Raw genomic sequence first — 12,535 nt, 5'->3', positions numbered from 1 at the left:
CTTTAGCTGCCCAAGCTTAAAAAGCTACTTTTTATTTAAAACACAGACTGTGCTTTCTTCTTAAGCACAGTGTTTCAAATATAATATAAGCATTCATTAATATTTCTGGGATTACCACAGTAATGTTAGCTATTGAAGGTCTTTTGATGTCATTAGATGAGCCCAGATAGCTATACATTTTTTTAAAAGTTTACCTTCTATCAAGTATAATATTTTGATTCTGATAACTGTCTCTGTAGGCTATGTCCCTAATCCCATCTAGCACATACTTTGTCTTTTAGCTTGCTACTTATATCTGTGAACAATAAAATCATGTTGTTAGTTGCTTCAGTCGTACCAACTCTTTGGGACCCCATGGACTGTAGCCCGCCAGGCTCCTCTGTCCATGGGATTCTTTGGCAAGAATACTGGGGTGGGTTGCCATTTTCTTCTTCAGAGGCTCTTCGTGACCCAGGAATCAAACCCAGATCTCCTCCATTGCAGGCAGATTCTTTACTAATTCTAAGTGTAAGTGAAATTAAAATTTGAATAAGTTTTTTCTTTGCTATTAGCAAGAGCTGTTTTGGTTATTTACAGATTCTTTTTTTCCCTAAATTCTTCTTTGTGTGTTCCATAGCTCAATTGTCCAATAATTTGAGATAATTGAAGAAAATGTTTCTTACTGTTATTTGATGGTGACTCTACAAATTGGTCTAGTTGGGTGCATATGGAAAAGAATAAATCCCAGAAAACTTGGAGATACCTAATATAATCATTTGGTTATCAAATAAGCACTTATTATACATATTACAGCAACACTGTGAGGTGAAAATGCCATTAGACTACTCATTTGGGAGGCTTTGGAGAGTGATCCTAGCCTGCAACTGCTAAATGCATATATAACTTAGGTAATCAAGTTCATGCTCTGAAAAATGAGAATCATAATACAGATTGCTATATGGATCCCTAGATTTCACTCTTTCTGTGAAAGCATGGAGGTGGGAGAAATGTTTGGTAGGGAGGTCAAGAGCATAGCAAAGTTGGCTGAACATGGAATGGGGCTGAACATGAACATGAACTCTGAAGGAGTCTGGAAAGGAGATGGAAGGGTGGGAGACGGGCTTAGGAGGAAGGCCAGAGCTTTATGGGGATTAGAGAACTATAGACAAGAGGTGCTTACGTAGTGACAGTGATTGGGAAAAAAAACAACTAAGAATCAGAGATCCTGTGGATTTGGTCTTCACGGCAGGTTGATCAGCACAGCATTCAGGTTGTGAGGTTGGACTATGCCTAGTGGTGTGGTGTGGGGGATGGAGGGAATGTGGAGCAGGGCCTACAGCTAGAGGGCAAGGATCCAAATTTAGATTAGGAAAGCAAATTCTGCTTAATTGTAACCCAAGTTGTTTTAAAATTATTATTATTGTTATTATTATAGTAGTATCTCTCTCTTTTTTCTAATGGTGATCAAAACTAGTCTAAAATCATTGCTTGCTGTGGTAATGAACTCTTTGTCAATTTGATTTTGTCTCCTGGCCTGATTATGCTTTTTACTGCTTTGATTTCTTAACGAATTATTCAGTACACTCAAAACTTTCAGCCAACTATTTTGTGTTTATCATTCATCTCTTCTGCCATTACATCATATGTTCGATAGTTGAATGTGAGAGATTCTCATATTATAACAGGAATATACTCTAATTATCTAGTCCTAATCCTTGCTCCTGATTTTGCAGATAGTAAAAGGATGGTTCATGAGGAGTTCTTTGCATAGCACATCTAGTACAATTCCATGTCCAAAAGGTAGTTTAGATTATACTTGTGACCAAGCTGAAGAGGGCATACCACATAGTTATGGAAAGATATGAACTTATGGGAGATATCAGCTGAAATTTGAAAGGTCTTTTTTCTCATGAATGATGACTTGCATGGCAAAGAAACAGCGTATTCTGTGGCAATTTTGTTTCTGCCTCTGTCATCTTGAGCATTTAAGATTCCTTTCTCTTGACTTTTATATCTCAACATCTCACTCAGAGTCAAAATTCAGCTCCAGTATGGCTTCTTAGCAAGCTATTTAATTTTTTTTATTCCTGAAGAAATGTTGCTCTGGTTTTCTGGAAAAAAGAAGACAAGGAAGTCTAGCAGATAGCCCCTAATTGCAACCTCTAGTTGTACAAATACTCCTTGAAAACAAACACTAAAACAACAAAACAATTAGAGTGGTAGGTAGTGGAAATCCAGTGTGATGCTTACAGTTCCCCTCATATAATCTGCCTCAGTTACCAGGAACACCTTTTGTTCTCTGTTTTGTTTTCCACAGGCAGTGTAACCATATAACACAGATAGGACTTAGAAATTTCACTTAATAATTTTAGACTTCAGTGTCACTGCCATTTTGATCAAGGAACTTGACTTTTGCAGGCCTTGAACCAGAAATAGACTGAGGAAAAGTAATTTACTGTAAAAACAATAATTTTATGTGAGCATCAACTAAATAGGACCTAAAATTTATAATAAGCCTCTCAGAGAAGAAAAATACCTTTGAGAAATCTCATCGTTCAATTATTATTGCATGTGGAAATGAAAATAATCAGATTTTATTAATGATATGTGGAGGTCTTGGGAAAATACTTAATAAAATAGTGATCGATGTGATTATTGATTTTGACTCTCTTTTTCTGTTTCAGGGTTTGAACATAATCTTTCATGTAGCCTTGGCTCTTCTAAAAGTAAGTCCATTTTTATGTTTAACCAAACTGTCTTATCTCTGCCCTTGGAACTGAGCATCATTCAGTTTACAACCTTTGACTCATTCTAGATTCTTGAACACAAAAAACGACTTCTCTGAGAAACTTTGCTCTTCTATCCTTCTCCCATCGTTTGTTGTTGTTGTGTATTTCAAGTTTCATTTTCTTATAATCCATTTAATCTTGCTATCATTAACACTCTTTCCAGTAGCATATAAAAATATTTCCATTCATTCGAGTTGGATGATATGAGAAAAAGTTAAAACCTGTTCTCTGTCAAAACGATGCCAGCTTTTTCCTTAAAATGCTTCTTACCATAATAACATCTCTAAAGGTAGCTAAACATATAATTGAATTATTAGAAAGCTTCCGTAATATGCTGACTAAAAAAGAAACTGTTACTTGCAATTTGCAGTTCTTTCTCTGATAGCTAGAAATTTATATGACATGTCAGAATTCAATTATAATTACCTCGTTGGATTTTATATCAACATATCAATGCAACTTTGAAAGTGTGTTAACAGCAAGACATTTGCTACAGAGTTGATGAAAATAACCCGATTGGTTTTTGTCCTTTGGTTAAAAATGAAGTTCTATTATTATTGAAGGTGAAAATTGCCTTGTTTATAAAAAGATGCAGGCTCACCCTTTTCCTAGTAAAATGTAGTTGTTAAAATTGCAGACACCAGACTCAGATAGATTTGGTTCTAATTTCAGCTCTAATGTATGACCTTGGGCAAATTACTCATAGTGCTCAGACCCTGAGTTTTGAGATAGTAATGAAAACTAATTCATAGGCTTGCTAAATAATAGGATCCATAAAACCCCTTAACATAATGGAAAGTTGTATTGCCTAATAAATGGTAGCTGTCATTATTGTGATTACTGTTATATTCATGAAGTTACTCTGAATTTATTACTAGGTTCCCCATAAGTCTTCTACATTTCCTCAAAGATCGTAACTTGAAGCTTCAGAGAACCTCTTCATATTTTAGGAGAGCTTTCCTGTTTAACCATTAAATACTTTTATCCAAAGCAAAGGCATCACATTACATGGGCCTTATATAACTCAAGACATGGGCTACTGCTCCTTCTCTCTTATTCTGTTAAAATGTACATACAGTGTACTTCGTATTTTTCATTTTGAGTTTAGATATGAACAATTCATTTGACAAAGTTACTTTAGGAGCTCTTGTTTGAATTTTGGAGCTGACCCCACATAGAATCAGTACACATAGGCTGTACCTAAGTGTACTTAACTGATCTGACTGTTCCCACCTAGAAAAAGAATACCCCAAAATGCATTTGACAGTGATTAATTTTTAGCTTCTCATCTGTCAGATAAAAGAATGTAAACTTGTTTATATAAAAATAATAAACTTAGGGATAGCTGAAAGTGCTTATGGATCTAGCCTAACCAATTTTCAGTATAGCTGCAGAGGGATTTCTCTCTACTTCTTGTGATGAGGGGAATCAGAAAGGTAAGTAACATTACTTGAGCAATTACTTAACATTACTTGAGCACTCAATGCTAACACTTGAGCATTGACTGTTAGCTTAGATCATCTTATCAGCATATATTAAATATCCAGATGTTATTTGTAGGAGAACCATAAACTGTATCAGAGAAAACCATTTAATAATTCTCTCCCCCAGCTGATAATTGATAGAACCAAGGCCCCAGATTGTTTGAAATCTTTTGATTTAGCAAAGGTAAAGCTGAATTAATAACATTTTTAAACAACATAAACATAGGTGAGTGTCTCTGTAGCTTAGTATGGTTTATAACATCTGTTTTCTGAATGGGAGCTATTTACTTTTGGGTTAGAAACAGTCTACCAGGTGACTAGAAAGCCACTCAGCTAAAAGAAGGATTCCTTATAGTATCATCATTAAATTATTTAGGCTGTTGTCAGAATCCATTAGGTAGGATAGGTATATTCCTAAAAATCTAATTTAGTGATTATATGATGCATTCAGTAGTCATAGCATAGTACATTATAATAGATGGGAGATGATCAGTGAGAATTAATCTGAGTGACTTCATGTTGGCAGAGAAAATTTCTAATCAGAATAGATTCTTTGCTTTCTGACAAGGATTAAAAAGTAAATGACAGAACGTTTCCCTCCACCTTGACCACAAGCATATAAACATTACAGAGTTAAAGCCCATTTATAACCCTACCTCAGAGGAAATCATAATAAAAATTGGATGTAAAATCTTTCTCCTATGCTTTAGTCTATTGAATATGTAAGGATGTATTACCTACCTACATATACTCATATACATATATGTGTATATAAATAAATATGTTTTAATATAGGTTTGAGGGTTACAGATAAGACGATGGGGAGGTAGTAAGTAAATCTAAAAGAACAATGTAAAAGGATGAATATATATTTATTTTCTTTTAAAAATGCTGTTGGACAAGACTTTTTAATATAGTAATACATTATAAATATCCTTCTGTGTTATAATATACATGTAGTGGTTAAAAGCACGGGGTCAGACTGGTTGAGTTTAAATCCCATCTTACACAATTTGTCCAGTGATCTTAGGCCAATTAACAGTTTCCTCGTCTTTAAAATGGGAAATGTTAGTAATACCTATTCCATAGGATTGTTGTTAAGGTTTAATGAGTTAATATATGATTGGTGCCTGTAACTTAGTAAGCACTACAGTCACCCAGCAGCTATTATTACACATGGAACTTCCTTAGCCTTTTAAATGACTGCTTATTTTTCTATTGTATGTATCATAATTTATTTAACCAATTTTATATTTTTAACTTTTATGGAGATTAAAATTGTTTTTAGACTTCCCTGTTAAACAGAACTATAACAAACATCCTTAAATTCCATCTTTATATACTTATGGTATCTTTAGGATAAATTCCTAAGAATGTAATTGTTGGTCAAACTGTAATCACATTTTAATTTTTGATCCATATTGCAAAACTGCTGTCGGTTAACAACCATACTCTTGAAAAATCAGAATTTCTGTTTTCCTGAAGGAAAAACAAAGCAACTTAAAAAGTAATTATTATAATTGTTGTTATAAACAAATGAAATGCCTCAGTTTTGAAGATTCCAATGTTATGTACTTTTGTTTGGAAATATCTGGGATGTTTTTAGGGAAGTCAGTTGATTCTGGTTAAATTTTAGAAGAATGAGCCTTATCTTGGAGGGGCTGTGTATGTTATGTAAGTGTTATTAAGTATATCTTTTATATTATTGGTTCAATGATCTCTACTATGGTTTGTTTCCATACCATGCTATTGTAGCTTTTTTGACCAAGTCATTAATGAAATCTAGTTGACATCTTTTCTATTTTTTATCTAACTTGATCTCTCAGTAGTTATCAAAACGGTATTAGCGTAGTACTTGCTTTTCTTCCTACTCTTCTTCTGCCTCCTGAGAGCAGATTCCATCTTCAGCAGTTTATCCAGCCATCTTAGGTAACTCACTGGCTTCCCTGGTGGCTCAGATGGCAAAGAATCCGCATGCAGTGCAGGAGACCTGGGTTCAATCCCTGGGTTGGGAAGATTCCCCTGGAGAAGGAAATGACAACCCACTCCAGTATTGTTGCCTGGAGAATTCCATGGACAGTGGAGCCTGACAGGCTATACAGTCCATGGAGTATGGAGTCCTGAAGAGTCAGACATGACTGAGTGACTATTAGTAACATTTTAGGTAACTTACATTTTCCCTATCTTTAAAATGGGGATATTAGTAACATTCATCACATAGGATTGTTATTACAGTTTAATGAATTTATATATGATTGGTGCCTATAACTTAGTAAGTACTACAGTACATCTATATGCTATTATTACATATAGAAATTCTCTTCTCCCTACTCCTTGGTAAAGAATCCACCTGCAGTGCAGGAGACATGGAGACGTGGGTTCTAGCCCACGTTGGGAAGATCTTCTGACAGAGAAAATGACAACCCACTCCAGTAAACTTGCCTGGAAAATTCCATGGACAGAGTAGCCTGGCAGGCTACAGTCCATGGGGTTGCAAAAAAGTTGGCCATGACTGAGTGACTAAACAATTGACTTACTGTCATTTTGTTAATTTTTCAGGTCATTTTTGTAGCTCCTCTCTGTTCTTTTCTTCTCTTTCTCTTTTCCCGTGATTTTTTCGTGATTTTCTTTAGTATTAGATTTCTTTCTCATTTTCTTCTGTGTATTTATTAATAAGTTTTTTCTTTGTGGTTACTATGGGGTTTACATACAACATCCTATATATGTATACTCTCCATATGTCTTATATTTTTAATGACACATTTTATACCTTTTTAGTTTACTATGTGTATCTTAATTATTGTACTTTAATTTTATGTAATAATTTTGTCTCAGCCTTCATATATGCTATATAAGTGATTGACCCACTACCTTTAGTATTTATTTGCCTTTATATTGATTTTTAATTTTATCTGTTCTCATTATTAATTAGCACTTTTTAAGTTTAGAGAGGTCCCTTTAACATCTCTAATAAGGCCAATTTAGTGGTGATGAATTCCTTTAGCTTTTGCTTACCTGGAAAACTCGTAATATCTCCTTTATTCTGAATGGTAACTTTGCCAGTAGAGAATTCTTGGTTGGCAGGTTGTTTGTGTGTTTTTGTTTTTTTTTTTCTCTTCAGCGTTTTTAATATGTTATGCCGCTCCTTTATGGCATGTAAAGTTTCTGATGAAAAAAAAGTCTTCTGATGGCCTTATGAGATTTTCCTTAAGTAATTAATTGCTTTTCTCATGCTGATTTTAAGAGTCTCTGTTTATCCTTAACTTTTAGCATTTTAACCATAATGTGTCTCAGTGTGTTTGTCTTTGGATTCATCCTGTTTAGAACTCTCAGGGCTTTCTGGGTCTGGGTGACTGTTTCCTTCCCCAGATTAGAGGAGTTTTCAGCCATTATTCGTCAAATAGTCCTTCTGGCTTCTTCTTTCTTCTCATGTGAGTGTTATTCCTTTGATTTTGTACCAGAGGCCCCTAACATTTCCTCACCTCTTTTAATTCCTTTTTATTTTGCTACTCTGTGGGGTGTTTTCCATTGCTCTCTCAGCTCAGTGATTTGTGCTCAGGTTTATTTCATCTGTTCTGCTGTTGAACCCTTTTAGTGTGTTTTTCAGTTGAGTGTAATTTCTGTTTGAGTCTTTCTTATATGTTCTATTTCTTTGTTGAATTCTCTCTATGTTCGTCCATTCAGAATCACTATGCATAAGGAATAGTATAGCTCTTCCCCTTATTCTGAGAAAACCTTCATTTTACTCATACATGTGAGTTTTGTATTTGTCATCACTGTGATTCAGACTAGATTTATAGGAAACCCTAGCACTTTTTTTTCCCAGCTGTGTTGAAATATAATTGACTTTGAGGGCAGATTTTACTATTTTTTTTAAAAAAGTATCTTTGTGTATGTCTCTGGGTTTATGTAATCTACTTGCTTAATTGAAATTTTTTTTCTCTCAGAGATTATTCATTTGTCCCTGCTTACTCTGTTTACGTCATTGTTCAGCTTTTAGAAAGAAATATTTCACATTACATGAGAAATAGAAAATATATTTGTGTTACAATACTTTTTTTTTTTTCAGTTTAGCTATGTGATTCTGATTTGGATAGCAAACAGAATCTACATGCTGAACTGAAACATCTCTTTCTTTAACCAAACTTCTCTCATGTCAGTAGCCTGCTGCAGTAAGCCTGATTTTTGTATCATGGAATCGTCTTTCCAGAAATTTGTCTGTTATTTCATAGGAGAAATAATCTTTTGTATTTCGTATTTTGGCCTCCTTCTAAACCTCCCAGGGTACCCTGCTGTCAGCAGGCTGGGAGCTCTCTAATACGCCATGCTTGTGTGTCGCAACCTGCTTCCTTATCCAGTGCCCCTTCTACAGCTAAAATAACCTCTTCCTATACCATTTTAGGACATCCTTGTGTTCTCACCTGTAATAACCTGTGATTTTGTAATCTTCCACTTGTTATCTGCCAACTCATCTACCATTCCCTACTGGGAATGGACCCAGTAAAACACATTGTATACTAATAACATTCCTTCATTTGTGTGTTCATTCAGCAAATGACTTTTGAACACCTGTTGTGAGCCAGACACTGCGCTTAATGATACGGACACAACAGTGGACACACAGTGCCTTTCCTTAAGTTGTTTGAAGTAGTGTCTGACAGTCCTCTTAATGTATGGAAGCAAATCTCTTTTCCTTGCTTTTCCTTCTCCTTCAAAGAAAAAAAAATCTTCCCACCAATTTTCAATAAGAGACTATCCCAGTTTATTTTAGTTATATCACAGTATTGTGAGTCCCTTCAGCAATAGATCACTGATTCAATGGACATGAATGTGGGTGAACTTCTGGAGATGGTAAGGGACAAGGAGGCCTGGCGTGCTGTAGTCCATGGAGTTGCAAAGGGTCAGACACGGCTTAGCGACTGAACAGCAACAACAGCAATAGAACTCAAAGTGGTTATTAATCATCAGTGTACTTTGGAACCACCTGAATCCCAAGTAATTTGTTTGAATTGAACATTTCCAAATTCTTGTTCTCAGCCATGCCCCTACCCTCTAGATCTGATGCAGGAAGTTCCAGAACCAGGAGGGTAAAAAGTGCATGCGTGCTTAGTCTCTTCAGTCATGTCTGACTGTCTGCAACCCCATGGACCATGGCCTGCCAGGCATTGAGTTATTAATGTACACGGCAAAGGTCCTCAGTCTTAACTCTACATCAGAATCGCCTGTAACTAGAGTCAGCTTTAAACATTTTCTGATTCTGAGTTGTACACAACAGTTTCATTTGAACATCAAGGGATCCCAAACATCAGTATTTTTAAAAACTCTCCGGGTGACTCCAGTGTGCTGCTAAGCATCTACTACAATGTGATCAAACATTCAAAATTAAATTATCTAAAAGTGATAGTGAGGGAATAAGAGGGAAAGAAAACACATGTGCAATTAGAGGAAGCATTCACAGACACACTTAGAAAATGGATGGTCCTTATTTTCATTGCTAGCAGTTGCTAATGTGTCTGTTTTGTCTCCATGCCCACCATTGCAATGCCCACCTGTAGAATTGTAGCATCTGCTCAGTGGGGCCGTGAGAATTACTGGTAGGTTCCTGAGGAGTATATTACAGGAGTTCCTTTAAAAGGGAGACCAAAGAAGTACCGGAGTTGAGGTGTGAATTGTGCTTCAGCTAATTCATGTTGGATCATCAAGGTTGTTGCTTGAACCATAAAACCTAATTTATAAAGCAAAGCTCATCTACTGTTAGTATCTTCAAATCAAGAAAAGAGTCTTAGTAGAGAACCCAAAAAGTTTAAATTTGGCCTTGTTCATGTATCTGGAGAAAACCATAATTTGAAAAAAATACATGTACCCCAGTGTTCATTGCAGCACTATTTATTATACAAATAGCCAAATATATATACAGATATACAATAATCAAACATGGAAGCAACCTAAGTGTTCATTGACAGATGAATGGATAAAGAAAATGTAGAATATATGTATATACATATATTCTACATTCTAGAATTATTCTACATTCTACATATATTCTAGAATATATGTATGTGTATATATATATATGTGTGTATATATATATATATAAATACACATAATGGACTGTTGCTCAGCCATAAAAAGAAAGAAAGAATACCACTTGTAGCAGTATGGATGGACCTAGAGATACCATACTAAGCGAAGTAAGACAGAGAAAAAGAGCCTCTTGATGAAAGTAAAAGGGGAGAGTGAAAGCTCAACATTCAGAAAACTAAGATCATGGCATCTGGTCCCATCACTTCATGGCAAATAGATGGGCAAACAGTGACAGACTTTATTTTCTTGGGCTGCAAAATCACTGCAGATGGTGACTGCAGCCATTAAATTAAAAGATGCTTACTCCTTGGAAGAAAAGCTATGACCAACCTAGACAGCATATTAAAAAGCAGAGACATTACTTTGCCAGCAAAGGTCCATCTAGTCACAACTGTGTTTTTCCAGTAGTCATGTATGGATGTGAGAGTTGGATTATAAAGAAACCTGAGCACTGAAGAATTGATGCTTTTGAACTGTGGTGTTGGAGAGGACTCTTCTTGAAGAGTCCCTTGGACTGCAATGAGATCAAACCAGTCAATCCTAAAGGAAATCAGTCCTGAATATTCATTGGAAGGACTGATGTTGAAGCTGAAACTCCAATACTTTGGCCACCTGATGCGAAGAACTGACTCATTGGGAAAGACCGTGATGCTCTGAAAGATTGAAAGCAGGAGGAGAAGGGGATGACAGAGGATAAGATGGTTGAATGGCATCACCGACTTAATGGACGTGAGTTTGAGCAAGCTTCAGGAGTTGGCGCTGGTCAGGGAAGCCTGGCGTGCTGCAGTCTGTGGGGTCACAAAGAGTCGGACATGACTGAGTAACTGAACTGAACTGAATTTACACGTGAAATTTAAAAAAAGAAAACCAAATAAAAATAGACTCACAGATGTAGAAAATAAACTTATGGTTACCAAAGGGGAAGTGGGGGAGATGCAGAGATAAATTAGGAGTTTGGGATTAAAATATGCACACTACTATATATAAAACTACTATATATAAAACAAACAACAGGGACCTACTGTAGAGTACAGGGAACTATACTCAAAATCTTATAATAATATGTAATGGAAGAGAATGTTAAAAAAGAATGCATATACTGCAATGTTGTAAAGTAATTAGCCTCCAACTAATAAAAATAAATGGGAAAAAAAAAGAATGCTTACATATATATATATATATATATGCTTAACTGAATCATCTTGCTGTATACATGAAAACTAACACAACATTGTAAGTCAACTATATTTTAATAAAAATTTACAAAATAGAAACACAAAATACCAATAAATATTTTTTTTAAAGTAGGGAGTACATCTCTGATGTAACCCATAAATAAAATAAAGTAAAATAAAATAGGGCCTTGTTTATTTGAAAGTAAAAAAATCAGTTTTTATTCAACACTATGCTGGCTGGTTAAGTATTCCTTTGACCTTTCAAAATGCAATTCCCCTTTTCCTTTCTGTTGACACCAGAAAGAAGGATCAATTCATATTCCAGAGGCTCTCTCCTTGTGGGACCATATTTAAATACCACACAGGGTTAGAAAGCATGAAGCAAAACAGCTTGAAAATAGAAAATGGATTTTAGTTCTCTCTAGTCTGGTTTACCAACTTGGGTTAAAAAAAAAAATGTTTCTGAGCTTGAAGTTGGTGATCTAATGTAGGACTGAAATTAAGGCTGTAGTTTCTGCAGCGGCTATTCAGGTTACAAAATTAGAAGATAAAAACCTGAAAATATGAAGTAACCCATAACAGTTTTTTGGATTTGCAGTGGTTTTTACACCTTTAGTTGATTAGTTTTGACACTTTCATGAAGGAATGCCTGTTGCCCTGTAGGTGGCAGCAAAACACTACTCCTTCCTGCACTTGCAATTTGGTGATACTGCTATTCCTTTGTATTGGTTTCCCCTTCCAACATAATTGGTTGTGTGAATGTTTGGTTTGCTTTTAATTTTTTCTGTATTGTATTTCATTTTGCAGATAGATTGGTTTAGTATGCTATCCAGTGAATGCTAAAGCTGCTAACAAACACAAATTTGGGCTTCTAACTAGTGCAAGATATTCAAGGAATTTTAAAGTTTTAGAGTTTTATAAATTGTACATTTAATGGGTGAGGGATTTATATCAGAAAAAAAATATATCATCATAGTACTGTGTATATATTGTGTAGCACAGCAAATTTCTCGAGGTGATTTCT

General features: G+C 35.3%; 1 protein-coding gene across 3 annotated transcripts in view; it reads left to right on the top strand.

Moving 5' to 3' along the window:
* Positions 1–12,535, top strand: part of RABGAP1L (RAB GTPase activating protein 1 like) — a 677,279-nt gene that overhangs the window by 483,733 nt on the left and 181,011 nt on the right. For all 3 annotated transcript variants that reach the window (XM_020902280.2, XM_070474047.1, XM_020902281.2), the window contains exon 18: positions 2,664–2,705. In XM_020902280.2, the coding sequence (XP_020757939.2) occupies positions 2,664–2,705 (42 nt within the window). The remainder of the gene's footprint in view (positions 1–2,663; positions 2,706–12,535) is intronic.

The sequence above is a fragment of the Odocoileus virginianus genome, chromosome 11 (assembly GCF_023699985.2).
Source record: "Odocoileus virginianus isolate 20LAN1187 ecotype Illinois chromosome 11, Ovbor_1.2, whole genome shotgun sequence".
Taxonomy (NCBI): domain Eukaryota; kingdom Metazoa; phylum Chordata; class Mammalia; order Artiodactyla; family Cervidae; genus Odocoileus; species Odocoileus virginianus.
The sequence above is the reverse complement of the archived record's forward strand: the minus strand, read 5'-3'. Positions and strand labels throughout refer to the sequence as shown.